The sequence below is a fragment of the Aristolochia californica genome, unplaced genomic scaffold (assembly GCF_029961685.1).
Source record: "Aristolochia californica isolate CCGP_79_NKW_82.1479 unplaced genomic scaffold, dmAriCali1.0.hap1 SCAF_12, whole genome shotgun sequence".
NCBI lineage: Eukaryota > Viridiplantae > Streptophyta > Magnoliopsida > Piperales > Aristolochiaceae > Aristolochia > Aristolochia californica.
The window spans coordinates 28912600-28931951 of NW_027181793.1; the positions used below are offsets into that span (position 1 = coordinate 28912600).

Consider the following 19352-nt stretch of genomic DNA (forward strand, 5'->3'; position numbering starts at 1 on the left):
TGCTATGAAGGCTGACTCTAACGGTCACCTGTACGGACAGCACCAGTCCACTTAAAAACGATTTTTCTTGAATGGAGTTTGAAGTTTTGAATTCTCGGCTGTGCGTGAGCTGTACAGGCGAGGGAGAGCGCTCGAAACTCAAGAGAGTTACGTACCTTTAAACCGACACGTGTGATGGTTTCTTATTTGTGGGAAAACCGAGTACACACAACAAAACCTTTGTCCATATGATGGGAGTTTTTGTGGACCAAAGGGCGTAAACGAGCGTCAAATTCTCCTTCTTTCTCTCCTGTCCTTCAAATTCTCCATTCAACTACAACAAAAGCTGTCATCCCCATCAAACATCCAAAGCATAGCTCATTTTTCACCGCTGCGCAGTATCAACCTGTAGCAATTATCCCCTTACCTAAATTAAACATAACAGATCCGAACTTAAGATTCAACCCTTTTAAATGCTCCCTTTGTTCCTTCATTTTTGGGCGCCCCTTGCAAGAAGAAATTAACGCTTCCCTTCCACCTGGGTTTATGGATCCTTCGACCGCCATGACCAAGAGCAATATACCCTTTCTCTTCCTCTCCCTGTCTCTTCTCCTCTGCGCATCCACTTGTGAAAAAGTGGGAAAGGAGGAGGAATTTAAGGGCATGTTTGTGTTTGGGAGCTCTTTGCTTGATAATGGCAACAATGGCTACACGAGGATGACGGCTAAGGCGAGTTACTTGCCGTACGGGATCGATTTCCCAGTCGGAACCACCGGAAGGTTCAGCAACGGAAAGACGATAGCTGATTGGCTCGGCGACTTTCTGGAGTTTCCGGGATATGTGCCCGCTTTCGTGAACCCCCATGCGACAGGGGAGGCGGTGTTGCACGGTGTCAACTACGCCGCGGCCGGCTCCGGTGCATTGGATGCGACTGGAGAGATGGAAGTAAGGCTGTGAAATAACGAAATGCGACCTTCCATAGGCCGGAATTCTCCATTACTTATCTTGTTTGAACATGCATGTTTCCGCCTTGATTTCTCATTGTTCAAGTGATCGATCTTTTCTCTCAGGCTATGACCTCCACGAGCCTAAACGAGCAGATAAAAAACTTCCAGGGAGTGACATTGCCGGAGTTCAATCGGAAGTTTGCTGACAATCTTCCATTGACCCTCACCAAATACGTCTTCCTCATAGGTACCGGTGGATTCGACTATCTAATAAATTACTTGTACAGTCACGACGGAATCAGCTTGCAGGAATTCACAGAGAGCATGATTGCCGCCTTGTCCGATCATATCAAGGTAAACGGAACAAATAACAAACAACAAAAAAACAAAAAAACTGAGATTTCTTTCCCTTCTTCATTTCATTTTTTTAACTTTCCCCTTATTCATCCTTCGCAGAAACTGTACGAACTCGGCGCTCGTAAATTCGTGTTGCTTTCTACCGAGCCTCTGGGCTGCGTGCCAGTGGTGAGATCGAGTCCTCTCGGGCAAGGTAGCTGCGTCGACAGCTTCGACCATGCCGCTAAGTTGTTCGCCGGGCGCATGCAGTCGTTGGTGGATGAGATCAAACCTCAACTCCCCGAAGCCAACCTGGTTTTCGTCAACGTCTACAATATCATGAAAGATATAATCGATGATCCCACATCTCATGGTAATTATAGCAACCAATCTCAATTCTCATCCCCCTTCCCTCCTAGGAGTAAGTAACCGACCAGTTTAGCTGTTTTCTTGGGAAATTAATCCAGGGTTCAACGAGACGAGCAAGCCGTGCTGCGAGGTGCCTTCGAACGGAAGAGGAGGGTACGGGATGCTGTGCATGAGAAACGGGGCCGCCTGCGAAGACCGGAGCTCTCACGTCTTCTGGGATGGGATACACCCTACACAGGCGGCGGCCCATATAGTAGCCAAGAAGGCATATCAATCAGAGCTCCGGGAAGAAGTTTATCCCATTAACGTGAAAAAATTAGTGACACTTTGATCAAAACACTTTTGTGAATGAATCTTTAGAGATTAACATGTACACTTTTGGATCAACCGCTATCGTATGGACATTAGCGTTCTATCTCTGTTTTTTCTCTGGTTTTCTTATTACTTCAACAATAGAAAATCATTAAAAAATTAAAAACAAAATTTTTTTATTTGACCAAAGCTTTCAAGTGTTTGTTTGTGCCAATTTTAAAGGATTTTTTTAATTTAATTTCTTAAGTCTCATGAAAATGATAGAGATGATAAAAATCGGTTTTTTATTGTCGAATAAAAATTTTAAAATGATAAAAATCTTTAATGGTGTTTAATGAATAATATCATTATTCTTGATTGAAGTTCCTTATCCCCCCATCCTCTAATCGCCTCGCGAACCGTAAAAAAGGCAGAGAAGGGGCAGCACAGAGGCGATGGCAGCGCCTCCACGTGCCGGCGCACCCTCGTCGTCAGTCATGCACCAAAACCGTCGCGCGCCATCAACACGCCACCCTTTTCTCCATCCCCCACCCTGTCTCGTGATTCTTATCGAGATCAAAGCCCGTCACGCATTTCAACGCTCTTGCGCTGCACTCATCTCCACGTGTCACCTTCTCACGCCCTCTCATCTTCGTATAAATATAACCCACCCTCCGCCCTCCTCCCAAGTTTCATCGCGTCGACTGCTGTCTGCTGCAAGTAATTGCTCCGGTGACCGGAATAGGATGGCAGACCAATCGTACAACAAATCGACGGAGGCGGCGCCGGAGGCCCAACAGGCGGCGAAGTTCGTCGCGGCTGCATGCATTGGAGGGGCGCTGCTTGTAATGTCTGGGCTGACCTTGACGGGCACTGTCGTTGGGCTGGTGTTGGTGACCCCGCTGTTGTTGATCTTCAGCCCGGTGCTAGTGCCGGCAGGGATAGCCATTTTCTTGGCGGTGTCGGGGTTCATCTTCTCGGGAGGGATGGGAATCGCTGCCGTTTCCGCTCTGTCGTGGATCTACAGGTACGCAACCGGGAAGCACCCGGTGGGGTCAGAGCAGCTGGACCAGGCGCGGATGAGACTGGCGAACAAGGCTAGGGACGTGAAGGAGAGAGCTAAGGAGTACGGACAGTACGTTCAGAACAAGGCGCAGGAAGTGACGGAGGGATCTTAGACGCAGGAAGGGGCGAGAGCATTGCATTGTGGATTCGCTCCGACTCGTCATGTGTGGCGCGCTGTAGTTCTGTTTATGCTTTGTGTTTCTGTGTCTGGAGAGTATTGTAGTTTCATTTGCAGCTAGCCTTCAATGTAGATCTTTGTTTCCCGGTTGTTTGCTCGATTACTCTTCTTCAACTTCAGCCCAGGCATGCATGCGTTGTCAGGGAACTTGCAGGCCCAGTTTAAACTTCAAACTGTTCTACTGCACTAATAATCAAAGTGAAAAAAATTGATTCAGCTCAGGTAGAATCAGGTTTGATCTCTCAGTTGAACCGTGATGATAAAAAAAATAAAAAATTAAGAGAAACTCAAGAGGGGACCCCCCCTTCATTCCAGCAGAAGAAAAGTGCTGACAAAGAGATAATCCCCTTCGAATCAATTTAAAGGGGAGAGCGGCGGCATTGGATGTGAAACAGAGAACCGAAAAAATAATAACAGAGATTGAACGAAATGGTTTTCTGATGAGTTTCTTCTTCTCCGTTTAGGAGGTATTTATAATACATTACAAGTTGATTTTAGGATCAATTTAGATCCTAAAATCAAGGAATAGAATCAAGAATATAATCACGGGATCAGAGGAAACAATCACGCTATACAGTTTCCTCCGATCACGCTATACAACTATACATTTCAACACTCCCCCTCAAGTTGGTGCATAGATATCAGTCAAACCCAACTTGTCAATTATACCATGAAATGTTTTCCCTGATACTGCCTTCGTGAGCATATCCGCCATCTGATTCGTAGATTGAATGAAGGGGAATTGTATAATCTTTGCATCGAGGTTCTTTTTGATGAAATGACGATCAACTTCAACATGTTTAGTGCGATCATGTTGAACTGGATTTTGTGCAATTGCGATAGCTGCCTTGTTATCACAGTGAAGATTCATAGGTTTGTCGTATTCAATCCCTAAGTCTCTCAGTATATTCCGTATCCATAACAACTCGCATACACCATGAGCCATACCTCGAAATTCAGCTTCAGCACTTGATCTTGATACTACCTTCTGTTTTTTGCTTCTCCAAGTGACAAGATTCCCTTCCACAAAAGTAAAGTAACTCGACGTGGATCTTCTGGTTTTCTGATCACCTGCCCAATCAGAGTCTGTATACCCTTCAATACTAGAGATACCATTTTTTGAGAATAACAAACCTTTTCCTGGAGCACTCTTTAAGTATCTCAAGATCCGATAGACTGCTTCCATATGTTCTTCACTTGGTGCATGCATGAACTGGCTCACAACGCTTACTGCATATGCTACATCGGGCCTTGTGTGAGATAGGTAGATTAATCTTCCAACTAATCGCTGATAACGCCCTTTATCTGCTGGAATTTGATCTGGAAGAATTCTGAGTTTATGATGCATTTCCATCGGCGTCTCCATTGGTTTACAGTCAAGCATTCCGGTTTCAGCTAGATGATCCAACACATATTTTCACTGTGAAAGGAAGACTCCTTGTTTCGATCTTGCAACTTCAATCCCCAAAAAATATTTAAGTTGTCCGAGATCCTTCATTTCAAATTTAGTAGCTAGATACTCCTGTAAAGCTTGCATTTCACCTGGGTCATCTCCTGTCACGACCATATCATCAACATATACAATTAATGTTGTTACCTTTCCTTTTTTGTATTTTATAAATAAAGTATGATCTAAGTTACTTTGTTTATAACCAAACTCCTTCATTGTAGTCGAGAATCTCCCAAACCATGCTCTAGGTGACTGTTTCAGCCCATACAATGACTTCTTCAATTTACAAACTTTACCTTGAGACAAAGAACCACTTTTTACACCTGGTGGTAGTTCCATGTAGACTTCTTCTTCTAAGTCTCCATTGAGGAAGGCATTTTTAACGTCAAATTGTTGCAGAGGCCAGTCTCGATTTGCTGCTATAGATATAAGAATACGAATTGTATTGATCTTAGCTACTGGTGCAAAAGTATCCTGATAGTCTATCCCATACCTTTGCGTATATCCTTTTGCAACTAGCCGAGCTTTATATCTGTCAATGCTTCTATTCGGTTTGAGTTTCAATGTGAACATCCATCGACATCCAATTGTTCTTACTCCTTTAGGTTGGGGAACAAGTTCCCAAGTGGAATTTTTTTGTAGAGCCTCCATCTCTTCGTTCATCGTTTTTTTCCATTTTGGATCAGCTAATGCATCCTGCACATTACTAGGAATAGAAACCCTGGATAATTGATCAACAGTAAATGCATATGATTTAGTCAACCTATGGGAGGACACATAGTTATTGATTGAGTATTTGGTATTTGCTTCAAGATCAGGTTCATACTGTTTTTTTGGAACTTCCCTATTCAATCTTTGTGGATATCTAGAGGTTATGTTTTCTGTAGGAAGACATGTTTCAGTAGACTCATCAAACACAAGATTCGTATTTACCTGAGGAGGAACATTCTGGGTTGATTCTTCAGTTGTTGGTGCAGACGGGGGCAACTCTGGGGGTTCTTCGGGTGAAATTACTGAATCACAGTCTTGTTGCACATCATGACACTTAAAAAATTCATTCACCGCTTCTAACTCAATAAATTCGGCACCTCTTTCAATATTTCCGTTAGCTTCATGTGGAACATTCTCTTCATTTGAACTCTCCCCCTGAAGAGATGTCCAAGAAACTCCCCCTGAATAATAAGGGACTGATTCATGGAATGAGACATCTAAAGTCACATGGAGTTTGCTGGTGTGTGGATCATAACATCGATATCTTTTTTGAAGATCAGAGTAGCCAACAAATACACATCGCTTGGCACATGGATCAAGTTTATTTCGCAAGATCTTTGGGATATGAACATAAGCGGTACACCCAAAAATTCGGGGTTCAAGATTTGGAAGATGGGGAATTGAAATCAGGGATTGTAGCTTATGTAGAGGAGTTTGAAAATCCAGTACTTTAGAAGGTGTTCGATTGATGAGGTAGGCAGCAGATGTGATAGCTTCACCCCAATAAAATCGAGGCATGTTCATGCCAAAGAGAGAGGCACGTATTACTTCCAAAAGTTGTCTATTCTTTCTTTCTGCCAATCCATTCTGTTGGGGAGTATAGGTGCAAGAAGTCTGGTGACGAATTCCATGAGTGGTCAGAAAAGTTTCGTGAGAAGCATTAACAAACTTAGTACCATTGTCAGATTGCAAAACACGAATCTGCTTTTGGTATTGAATATGTATCATGGTATGGAATTTCTGAAATGCTAGACTCACATCACTTTTGTGGATAAGCAGAGAGACCCAAGTCATTCTAGTACATTCATAAATAAATGTCATAAAGTAACGAGCTCTAGAAATAGAGGGAATCTTGGCTGGACCCCAAACATCAGAATGAATAACCGCAAAAGGTTCGAAACTTTTATTCAAACTCGGGAAATAAGCAATACTGTGGTTTTTAGCCAATTCACATGTGTCACAATGAAAATGCACATCAGTCAAACCTGAAAAAAGTTGAGGTCGCAATTTCTTAAGATAACCAAAGGAAACATGGCTTAATTGTCGGTGCCATAACCATATAGTTGTTTGAGCATTATCTTCACTGCTAGCTTGATTTGTCTGACTGATTTTCGATCCCCCGTTTTCTGTCAACTCCAAATAGTAGAGTTTGCCCCGTCTAACACCATAACCAAGAATCTTCCGGGTTAGAATGTCCTGAAAGACACAAAATGAGGGCTAAAAAGTTACAGTACAAGCAAGAGTGGAAGTAATTTGGCTAACAGACAAAAGGTTATATTCAAGAGAGGGAATCACAAGGACAGTATCTAATGTAAGATTATTGGATAAGATAACAGATCTTTCCCCAGTAATAGGAGAGGTACTACCATTGGCTGTTGAAATAACAGATTGTGGAAAAGGTAGGATGGATTGTAACTGACTAGGATCCCTTGTCATGTGATCGGATACACCTGTATCAATAATCCAAGGTCTATTCTTAGAATGTACAGAAAATACTAATGCATTATCGAGAATACCTGGATGGGCAACATTTGCAGTAGGTAGCTCCTGATTCTCTTCCATGGATGTCACCATAGCTTTCCCAGCAGTCTTGTTACGGGGATTTTTCGAGAAATCCCACCACTCCGGATAGCCAATAATCTCATAACACCGGTGTTGTGAATGTCCTTTTTTTCCCGCAGTGAATACATACACGATTGTTACCTTTGCCAGAGGATTGAGGGTTTCGACTGTTTGATGATCCTTGTCGGCTTTGGTTGACCAACATCGCCGAGTTCTCGGAGACTGGGCGATAGCTCCCCATTGTCTGTCTCTGTTGATATTCGCGTCTGACATAGGCATATGTACTTTCCAAATCAAGTTTGGGATCTTTTCGCAAAATTTCTCCATGAACTTGATCAAATTCGGAGTCAAGCCCACTAAGAAAAATATGAACCCGAAGCCTAGCCATTGCAGAGTACAACTGGATTAGCCCTTCGACTGTTCCTTCCTGAGATATAGTTCTATGATCAATCTCTTGGAAAATAGCAACCAGTTCATTGTAGTATGTGGATAACGGTCTACCATTTTGTTTGGTAGAAAAAGATCTCTGGTTCAGCTCAAATATACAAGTTTCATCGGATCCATCATAGAATGTTTTTTATACTGCTTCCCATATCTCCTTGGCAGTGGAGAGGCGAATAAATCGCTGCATGAGCAATGGACTCATGGAGTCAATAAGCCAACTTTTAACTCTTTGATTTTCAGTAATCCATGCTCCAAGATTAGCATCACCAGATGCCGGTTTTTTTGTTTTGTCGGTGAGGTATCCAGCTTTGTTGCGTGCGCCAATTCGCATCTCCATGAGTTGGGACCATAATGAATAATTGGTCTCATCGAGGATAATTCCAGTTGGAAACGCAGAATTATCTTGGTGGACTATAATCTGTGGTGATGGGATAAGGTCGGTAGATGCGCCTGTAGGGGTGGCCATCGATCTGATTTTTTTTTTTTTAATCCGGTCCGGTTCGATCTGGTCCGGTTCGGTACGATCTAGGCGGATTCAATTCTGGTCCGATCCGGTTCGAGTTTAGACCAGTTCGGTCCGATTCGGTCGACCCGCCGGTCTGGGTCGACAGGAAAAATAAATCAACAGTACCTAAGTTAAAAAAAATACCGTCGGCTTCGGCGGTCTTCGTCTTCGGCAATGGCAGCGGAGCGTCAGCTTCAGTCGGAAAAAGGGTGGTGATGCCGTCGTCGGCGCTCGTCGGAGATCGTCGGAACTCGTCGGCGACGTGATTTCGACTACGTAAAACGCTTCGTCTTCGGCAACGACAGCCTTCGTCCTCGGCAACGGCAGTTCGTCGTCGGCAATGGCAGCCTTCGTCTTCGGCAACGGTAGCGGAGCGTCGGCTTCAGTCGTAACAGTGTGGTGGTGCCATCGTCGGTGTCAGCGATGTTCTTTTGGCGTCGGGACAACCGGAATATGGAGTTGCAGAAAAAACAGAGTTCTGCAACTCCGACGGATTTTTTCTTCCTCAGGCGATTACAGGAGCACTTAGCTCTGACTTTCTGCGACGGAAAAGAGAGGAAAATTCTCCTGCTCTGATACCATGTGAAACAGAGAACCGAAAAAATAATAACAGAGATTGAACGAATGGTTTTCCGATGAGTTTCTTCTTCTCCGTTTAGGAGGTATTTATAATACATTACAAGTTGATTTTAGGATCAATTTAGATCCTAAAATCAAGGAATAGAATCAAGAATATAATCACAGGATCGGAGGAAACAATCACGCTATACAGTTTCCTCCGATCACACTATACAGCTATACATTTCAACACTGGATATACAGGGATTTACAGATACGAAGAGAGAGGGTCCCTTCGTTTGTAATTATTTTACTGAAAACTCTTGGCCATTTAAAGTGTGTATTTGCAATATCTTCCAACTGCTGCTTCATGTCTAAGTATGTTTCTATCTACATTGTTATGCCTCTCTTAAATAGGTTTTATATTTTCCTTTTATTTGTATTAGTTTTTCATGTTAAATACATGAATAAATGAATAAAAAATATTAATTCACTAACCCAATCTGACCCAGAGTAGTGTTTATCCAATTTTTTATACTCAATTCATAACAAGTGATGTAGGTCATGTAGATTTTAACTCTTCCAGTTTTTAATAATTAATTATTAGGATAATTTTCGAATACAACCTCGTTTGATATCGTATTTTTAAATGCAATTAATCAGATAATGGGTATTTCGAATACAACGTCGTTTGATATCAGATAATCAGATAAATTAATTAATTAATTAATTAATAAAAATAAAACAAAATATCAGTTGAAATTATCCAAATGCCTAATCAATTTACTATTTATTAAATGAAACAAATGGATAAGAGTTCTCTGTTTCCATTTATATACCATTTGTATGGATTAGCCCTAATTTTTTTGGTAAAATTGGGCATATGAACAAAGATGAAAAAAGGTCCACTCCGTTCATCGTTCCATCGACATTTGAAGTGTTGGATCTTGTTAAACTTCTAAGGCTAACTGAAAAATCATTTTATTGAAAGACAGTATTCATTTGGAGCATAGACAACAGATATAATCGTTGGTACTAGAAATAGAGTATGGCAAAAAAATCACAAGTCCCATCCACAAAAAAATTCTGTGGACCACTTAGAGAGCCAAAAATTGAAAAACAAAGCAATGATCAATCAATAAATCATTTGAAGCTTCCAAACTGATACTGACCAGGGCTTGAAAAGCTCGCACTCCCTCCATTTCCTGTTGCTGTCGTTGTTGAAGGAAAGCCTGATCTACCCATAGCTGATCCGATACCCATGGCTCTCCCCATGTATGCAGAGGCCGGCAGGCCCTTGTCTTTCTCTTCTGACCCATCGCTAAGCCCACCAACAATTCCTATGTCTGTGAGAGACACCTTCATGGCTGCAGGTCAAGTTTCAACCTACAGTTAGCTGTAAAAGATAAAGCTACTGGAGTAAAGTTTTAGCATAACGCACTACACCTTAGTGTTGCTGAAATATCAATCACACGGCAGTATCAAGTTAATTTGAGGAATAAAATGAAAACAAATATCAGACGAGGCACTAGAAGACTTACGCGCAGATATATTGAGATCAATCAGTCCACGGCTTAATGAATCTGCCCATATCCCAGACTTGACCTGAAATGCTTCTTTCTTCGGTTGGGTTTTAGATTCTGTTAAGGTTTTCTGGCCTGAGCTTTGGAGGTCTCCGTCAGTAGAATTCTGTGTTGGCTCAGTAGAGAAAGTGAAGTCACCAAAGACATCTGACCCATCAAAATTGTTCAAAGGCACTGCAGCAAAGGGATCGAAGACACCAAGATTTGCTGCCTCTGGTTGAGGTGGTTTATTTTCAATTGATACTGATGGGTTCGGGGCAGTAAAAAGATCAACAGGGGAAGAGAATGCGGAAGGAGCAGATTGCTGTGCAAAAAGATCAACACTTGTCTGCAGAACCATTTGAAGGAAAATACAGTGAGCATCATAGACATGGACAAGCAACAGAGTGACCTGAACTTTAGAGCTAACCAAATGCTTTCAGTTCCTTCAACATAAAAGTGCAGTTAGAATTGGTCTTTTTGGAGCGGTTTGATATGTGTCGAGCCCAGTAGCATACCTTAAACTTTATGTTATTTTTATTGCCTTTGTGTTTTTTAGGCAAATGATCAATCATTAGTTATAGAGAATGATTGATCAGATAGAAAGCTACAGGTCGCCTGAAAATGTATGGTTGATCAGACAGAAAGCAGCAGGTTGAAAACATTACATATATGATCTATCGTGCTAATCAGGCAACCTGCAAAAACCAGTGGTTTGCAAAAAATAGGTATTTTTTCTGTCTTCAGCTTTGTAAGGGCAATTGTAATTTTCTATGAAGAAGTACACAATAAAAGAGAAGGCTGACCCATTCCCCAGACAACCAGCATCAAACCAAATTCTGTTTCTCAGAGTTAGGCGATTGGTACCTTCTCAAATTGGTACCAAGTACTTCTCTCAATCCATTTTCTATTCTTTCTTGCCATTTCATATTATGACGATTCTCTATTTCCACACATATCTTTACAAATCGTATCAATGGGTTTTAGTTGCACATAGTGATTTACTAGTCTCCAGCAGGTGGCAAGGCACATGCACAACAAATTATATCAACATTAAATTTTGCTTTTTTATTAGATAACTTACCTGAATATTGGAGCCACCTGGTTCTTCTCCATGAGGAGCTGATACAAAAGATGCATCAGCAAAGAGATCAATCTCGGCGGAGACATCACTGATTGAGGCAGTTGCTTCTGTTGGAACAGATGCTGGTGCATCCATGAGATCAATTAAACTTTCACCAAATAAATTGGTCTGCTGAGTTGTTGGAGCTACTGATCCTATCAATATGAATCAACCAAGTGAGAAGAAAAAATTGCCACATTCAGTGAATATGCAGTACGCAAATTCAGTTAAACATATAGAGGCCAAAAGTTAGACTAAAGCAATCTTCTAGAAGTCAAGAGAGCAAGGCATAAAACTAATCCTCGTCTGGTTATTACCATATAGGATTGTGGTAAGAGGATCAGCTAGCAATTCAAAAACTGAATCAAAACCAAGAAGGATCCAACAATACTGTGTAAACAAAAAACAATTTTCATAAAAGCATTGATGTTTAATTAATATATAAAATATATACATGGAATCAAAATTAACTTATGCTCACCTAGTTACTCCAGAAGCTACGTCAAACTCATTTTGGCATAATCTGGATGTTGGTTAACCTTCCACATTTTACTACACCCACTTTTTTGAATGAACAGCATCATTACAACTTTCAGTCATTTTCTGTGATGATAGTCTTCCTCTTACCATTTTACACTCCCCCCTCCCTCCGCTGTCTCATCTCGTTTTCTGCCTGCTTTCTCTGATTCAGAAAGCAGGAACTCAGAACAATATTACTGGTCCTAGGGTCTCTTTTCCTTCTTCCTTTTATACTGCATGATTGTAACTGACTTCTTACAGTCCTTATGTTTCTCAGTGATACATTGTTTGCAGCTGGGAACTACAGTGTGACAAAAAGAATTGATATCCTTTTCTTTGCTAAAGATGAGTTGAGATGATTTTTTTTTTAATTTGTGATATTTAAATTCATTTTAGGAATTTATTATGCCACTAGGCATGGTTCAATGTTTAGGAAGTCTCCACATAATGAGGTCAAATAGCATTTGACTGACTCAAAAGTATGAAAAGAAACCCATTCAAACAAAAAGGTAAGAAAATAAAGCAAAAATAAAGCACTTTTTACTTCCATACCACACATATATTGAATTTACCAGCTCTAGAAGATCCACGTGGGTTGAAGTCATCAAAATCATCTTCATCATTGTTTGGAAGTGCACTTGAGTTCACAGAGGGAACATGTGCATAGTTATCATCTGAGTATGAATCTTCTGCAGAGACCTTGGATGTGCTACCATACTGTTTATTTGAGTAGTCTCCCTCATTTTCACCAGAAATGCCTTTTCCTGACCGTGGTTTGTCATCTCCCCTCCAGTCATTTCCATGTCCATAGTGGTCAGTCTTCTTAGAAAATCCGTCCTTTGAGCTGCCAAAGCCTCCATAATGATCGTTTTGAGAGCTACCACTGCCATAAGAAGCTGAAGTCGGCTTGTAAGTCATGCCACTTGAGGAGAGCCCAACATACCTAGACATAATGAACAACTGTAATGATCATTTGTTCGTTTCCAAGCAGCCAAGATACAAAACTTAGAATTTTGAACTCACTTATCACGATTTGCCACAGCTTTATTCCGAATTTCCTGTATTTTATCCTTATTATTCAGAAGACCCATTATGGTCTCAACCTTCTTTCTCACATTGATTCCCATATCCTTCCCATTAGGCTCAACATATTCAAAGCTTGACAGGGACTATAAAAAGGCCAAGAAGTTAAGACAGCATTTTATGAGAAATTAAAAAAGGTAAGAAAAAGACACCTCATGCCCTAAATATCGTAGCTTACAGTCAGAAAGCCTTACAGATATCTGAAATGAATGCTCGACAATGTCGTCAACTGCACGCTCAGATCCATTTGCCACTAAATATTCAATAACAGACAGTGCCTGATACAGGAATATCTTTATTACAAAATGCACATGAATACAAGCTAAAAAAAGGATATTCGTGAACATAAAAGATTCTGACATAATTTTTCCAAAACTAAACCGACCGCCAGAGTAGTCTGAGAAATTAGCACAACCTTATAGACATGGCGCCAGTTTCGGGCAGTATCAGTCAGTCGAGTCCAAAGAACGTTCATAACCATCTGACAATCAACACTGCATTATATACTACAAAAAATGAGAACGAGAACAGAGGTAATCATTCAGGGCAAAGGTTGAAGAGATAATATTCTGAATCAATGAAATTCAATGTGAGGTTACAATTTTTTGGTGGCTTGTGCAATCTCTGCTAATACAGATCCATGTGGACCCCAAGGTTCATTGTTCGTTGCATCAAGCACCTGTAACGCGAAAAAAAAAATCACAAAAATGTACTATATTTGATGAAACATATTCACAAAATTTAACTAAAACACACCATACGTGACAGGTCGAAAAGAGATGAAAAGCACACGATCCTTTGACCTAATCGATTTCTTTCTTCAATTCAAACCCCTTACTACTAACTGAAATCGTAAGTTGTAACTAAATGACCTATAAGCTTTAGACTATATATTGGTAATCAATTTGGATTTATATGGCATCGAGTCTTTGGAGCGGTTAAATTAATTTTTTTAAATTTTATAGATGAAAATCTGATAATTGGATATTGTTTAGAACAGTCTTGCATAGATCCAGGACTAGAAAAATCCTGTGCTTATTACACGTGTAAATACCTCCTAACTTTGACTAGTCATTTTGGGATGGACTTGGATCCAATATCAACATGGTAGTAGAGCAAGTGCCGCCACCCAAAATTGTCCCCATGTACAAGGCATAAAGAGGGTCCACACGAGGGGGAGGTTTAAGAAAAGTCTCAAAAGGATCCAAGATAAAAAAAAATTGTGCTTATTACATGGGAAAAGACCTCCTAACTCCGGCTAGTCATTTAGGACAGATCTGGATGAACTTTTACAAAGATAAATTCAACTCTATTGACTTTTTTTTTCTTTTTTGTGAAACGAGGTATTAGTGGTAAGAATAACTTGAAGACAGTTAATAGATTTGCTGATGTTTTTGTAATCTTGTATATTTTACTCTAGCAAATGTCAATGAAGATACATGCTTACTCTAGATGCACACAAGAAACCTTGATTTTAATCTATTTATGCATAAACGTCAATGACAGCATAAGTAACCTTTTGAGAGCATAATATAATAATTCACAACTGAAATTTTTTTTGAAGAAACAGTCAAAAGAGAGCTAGTGGGTTAGTGTTGGAGTCTCAAAAGGGTTTCTGCACTTTCTTCTATCCTTCTTGATTTTCTTTTTGCCCTATAAACATGTGCATAAGCACGTAAATGTTGGCAGGTGTCTGATATGAACAATTTCTACTGCACTTCCAAATGGGTGTCTAATTCTGGTTTGTTTAAGTAAGAAGTGCCATCATATTTCAAAAATAAAAAAGTAAGAAGCGCCATCCATTTCCAGGTGGGAAGTGACTCTCGTTGAAATTCTGGTCTGACTGTTGCGTCAGCCAGGGTTCAATTGCTGATTGGTACCCAGATCTCTTCAGAATTGTGAAAGAACCTTCAATTCTAGTTGATGAATCTCTAATAAAATATCATGGCAGTAGAAATTGAAATCTCCATTTTTGGACTCCCTCTGGACCAGTAAGCGCCATGATGACCTTGATCAATTTTACATTCAAATGCGCAAATGGAAGTGATATTAGCAAGGCAAGTTTAGTATAGAACTGCTTTTTAACTGCTTACTTGACTTGGATCCTCAGCATAGATCTCCTTTCTCACTGACTTTGAAGCTGTTAGGCACTCACATGCCATTTTTTCAACTGGAGCAAGCTAATTACCATCGTGAGGCTGGCAGGTTATGCAACTTGCCCAGGTCAATCCAGAATCCGAAAAGGGTGAGTCAGTTCTCTGGACTGGACTCACAGCTCGCCCCGAGTACCTGAACCACCCAGGAAATGAAGATTGGAGTGGTTCAGGTATTGACTCCGATTGGGACCCAATTCCTGATCTGGCCCTTAAATGGGGGTTTTCCAACAAGGAAACCCTATCCCTACTCCCCCCACCCCCACACCCCCCAACCATCACTCTTGTCTTCTATTATTTTATGCCATTTTTTTACCATTTCACCATTGTTTCTAAGATTTCTGAGCTTCTTCTTTGTTTAGCAGCATTATTCCCCTAATTCCTTCTTCTTGCTCCCATTTTTCTGGTCCCCTTCAATGTTGCCCTTCTGGAGCCATGACATCAAACAGCTGGGACACCATCAGTGCCAACAAAGAGGATCCCCAGCCATGAGAATTCCATCCCCTCCTTTTATACTTTTGGCTTTTGAGAACTTTCTACCATGCTTTGTTTATACAGTAACCTATAATACTACTTCACTAAAAAGAACATATTTAAAGCCACTTCGCTCAAGAACTCTCTTTCTTTCTTTCTTTTCTTTTCTTTTTTCAAAATTGATTGTACAAATGCATCCAAGTACCCACATGCCGGTCATACTTGGAGCCATACCTCACCTAAAGAAACATGCATCCTATGGTCACTGAGCTAAAGGCTTGATCCAATTTGTAAAAGAACTTGGGCACCTATTGTTATGTTAACAACTTCATAGACGTTTTATTTTAATTTCATGGTGTAATGGGAGTTTTTTTCATGTTAGGGACATAGAGGAGTAATAAGAAGCAAATGAGTGGCCAGTGGGTCGTTAGAAGAGAGGAGTCCCTAAAAATTAGGCAAGGGGTGTTGCCTTCAAATTAGGGGAAATTTTGGTTTCTGCCTTGTGGAATTTACTAATGGTTAGTTTTTCACTCTTTCTAGGAAATTAAGCAAAGGATAAAGGAGAGTTGGGGGCATGGAGATCCCAACTCAATCTGTGTTTTCTCTTGCCGTGTTTGACCTCCTCTCTCAAGCTCTCTCTATCTCGTTGATTGAACTCTGAACTGAACCACCACACCTATCTTTACAAATAAGTTTGAACAATGAGCAAAAGCATACTCAGCATTAGCATGAAATTAATTTTGCATCACAAATATCACTTGACAAATACTGTTGGGGTAATGACAGTGAAATTAACATCTTTCTTGTGTTTTTCCACGAAAATTTGGTCATTTGTTGCCAGAGCCTAGTACCCAAGCAGGGTAATGCCACCTATGAATGTGATCAGAGAAGTCACAATGTCAAATTAATGTGAGATGGTAGTACACTGGCTTAACCACTTGATAGAAGCCAAACAATCGGGAGAACCATTAAGGCGCTAACACAAGGTTCCTAAGTTGAATGCATGCAGGGAATTTAATCACGGTTTAAAAAGTAACTTTTTGCTTATTTCTCACAAATGCTAAAGATAATAAGCATCACGGACCAAAAACTAGAGAGAGGGCCAACATTTATAAACAAACTCAAACTGTTAGGTAGATAACATACCTTTTGTTCCATTTCGGGAACCTTAAGAACTTTGATGTTCACCTCTCTCTTTCTAAGATGAAAAAATATAAATAAATCAGGCTCTAAGATTCAGAAGAAAACGAAAGCAAAAAAGTTAAGGAAATCTTACATTTCTCGGACCGTTTGATCAAAAACTTTCATGAAGTCCATTGTCGGAGCTACCAATTATGCGTCTAAATCTGCATTTACAATTTCAAATAAAACCAATATTAGAGAAGCAGATTTCCAGATCTGATAGTTCCCGAGAGTTTTACAGGCCAAATTGAAGATTCTACCCGATACAAACAGTGGATCGAGAGAACAGTAGACAGATCTTCGGATGCCAAGAGATGCGTAATTTGCTAGGTGCAAGATTTTCGGCTTTTAAAACAATTCGATAAGAGTGGAGCTGGAGATTTCGATTTGACGCTGTTGCTAACGCTTTTCGAGTTCGGAGCGTTGGATTAAGGAGGTTAGGCACCAGAGAACATAAATCCCTCACCTCGTAGGCCGTTAGCGAGCCCCAGCTAGTTGTACTTGCTACAAAGCCACTTACACGTAGATTGAGGTCATTGGACTGGCGCTGTTAGCCTGTCATCGACAGACTGGCCCTTCGCGCGAATGAAAGGGACAACGTAACTCGCAGGCATGGCATGCGCATCACAATGGATCGTACCTGCCGATACGACACGCTTCAGAATTTCGGGTATATGATTAATGATTGTGTTAAAACATTAATCAATTTTAATTTTTTATAATTATTTGTTTATTCTATTAATGTGGCCAGTCGAAAATAAATAAGTAAATACATATTAACTTGACACACCACTAATCGGACGACTGAGATAGTTGTTAATCATGATCGTACGGTTGAGATAGCGTTTCGTACCAAATATTTTTTCGTATTATATCAACCCTGTAACTTACATATGAAGTGGATTGAATTCCCCCTGCATTACTTAGTTTATTAAATAATATCGTTAGTGTAAAATGAATTATATTGAAGTGAGATTACACCACTTCATTCACTTAGGCAAAAATAGGGGAAAATTGATTCATACCTATTTTGCGAATCAATCGATTAAAGTGCGCGATGCGTGTTGCTCCTTACCCTCTTCCCCCTCCCCTGTCGGCCTTCTTCCTTCTCGGCCTCCCTCTCCTCTCCCTCTCGACCTCTGTTGCAGAACACGGGAGGCCGAGCCTCTGTCACAGAGTCTCTTAGCTTCCCAACTTCTCTTCTCTCTTGGCATCCCTCTCCTCTCCCTCTTGACCTCCTTCGCAGAGCACAAGAGGGCGAGCCTATGTTGCAAAGCCTCTCAGCCTCTTGGCTTCTCTTCTCTCTCGGCCTCCCTCTCCTCTCCCTCTCTGCATACCGTCGGAGCGTCGTCGTTGCCGTTGCCCACTGGCCCGCCGCTGAGGAAGACGACGCATGCTAAGGAAGACGATGTTTAATTTTTCCTAAGTTAGGAAAAATTAAACCATCGTCATAATTGGTTTAATTATCTAATCAATTAAACCATTAGTTTTTCATTTAAAAAAATATTATTAATTAATAATATGTAAAATATATATTATGTTATTATAAAATAATATATTTATTTATTTTGTATTAAAATAGTGAGTTTTAATGTTAAACTATATCTTATGTTATTACAAAAAAAATTATTTATTTATTATATTCACTTATGTTATTTTTAACTTATTTATTTATTTAAATAATTTATTCTAGTCATATGTAATTAGTGTTTTTATTTATAATAAACTATAATCATTAAGTAATATAATATAATCTTTCATTAATTAAGATATTAATATATTCTAATAGTACACGTTAAATCACTTATAAGTGGAGTAACTATGTTTATTTTGGTTAATTATCTGTTTAGGTATATATTCTATTTAAGTATATTATAAAAGGTTACTCGTTCTCTTTTTTATATCATACTTTTCATTTGGGAACACTAACACTGAAATCTGTTTTCTAATGCATTTGAACTTATTTATACTAACACTCAAAGATGAGTTGAAGTTGAATCAATTCATTTAAATTCAATTTAATTATTCACTTCAATTCAAGTTCTTCGTGGACTACTGCCCTTGTATTCAATGAAAAGTGTAATGTAAAGTATTTTTTTTTGTATTAGTATGCATAATGAAAAAAATAGTGGAAAGTGGAAAATGAGTTTATTAATAAAATGCTTTGATAGATTTAACTTTATTGAGATAATTTTATTTAAAAAATTAATTAATAAAATAAGATAAAAAGTTTAAAATTTTGAAATAAATTATAAAATAAAATAAATATAAAAATTAATACATTAAACAAACACAGTTACTTTTATAATGTTTAGATATTTAATCAAATTCTTACTTTTATAATATCTAAACCATCACTCTTAAATTTATAATTTAATATACTATTAAATGTCATGAATATAAAAAATAAAATAAATAGGGTATTTTATTAATAAAATAAGATATTTTTTCCTAAATTAATACAATAATTAACAGTAAAATAAAAGAATTAAATGAATCAATTATAAAAATATAATACTTAAACCAAAATGTTTACTCTAGATACTTGATCAAATTCTTACTGTTACGATATTTTAATTAT

At 39.4% G+C, this 19352-nt stretch overlaps 3 protein-coding genes across 3 annotated transcripts; 2 read left to right on the forward strand and 1 right to left on the reverse strand.

The window, feature by feature from the left end:
- Positions 1–543: 543 nt before the first annotated feature.
- Positions 544–1962, forward strand: LOC137946842 (GDSL esterase/lipase At1g29670-like). Its single transcript, XM_068793134.1, has 4 exons — positions 544–924; positions 1050–1280; positions 1383–1635; positions 1730–1962. The coding sequence occupies exons 1-4, from the start codon at positions 544–546 to the stop codon at positions 1960–1962; spliced, it is 1098 nt and encodes a 365-aa protein (XP_068649235.1).
- A 679-nt stretch (positions 1963–2641) lies between these two features.
- On the forward strand, positions 2642–3300 carry LOC137946945 (oleosin Ara h 15.0101-like). Its single transcript, XM_068793233.1, has one exon. The coding sequence runs from the start codon at positions 2669–2671 to the stop codon at positions 3098–3100; it is 432 nt and encodes a 143-aa protein (XP_068649334.1). The 5' UTR covers positions 2642–2668; the 3' UTR covers positions 3101–3300.
- Positions 3301–9640: 6340 nt separating this feature from the next.
- LOC137946339 (clathrin interactor EPSIN 1-like) lies at positions 9641–17229 on the reverse strand. Its single transcript, XM_068792599.1, has 11 exons — positions 17032–17229; positions 16866–16935; positions 16736–16787; positions 13562–13641; positions 13378–13456; positions 13157–13240; positions 12903–13048; positions 12452–12822; positions 11322–11515; positions 10217–10586; positions 9641–10042 (listed from the first exon to the last, which is right to left on the reverse strand). The coding sequence occupies exons 2-11, from the start codon at positions 16904–16906 to the stop codon at positions 9819–9821; spliced, it is 1641 nt and encodes a 546-aa protein (XP_068648700.1). The 5' UTR covers positions 16907–16935; positions 17032–17229; the 3' UTR covers positions 9641–9818.
- Positions 17230–19352: the final 2123 nt, after the last annotated feature.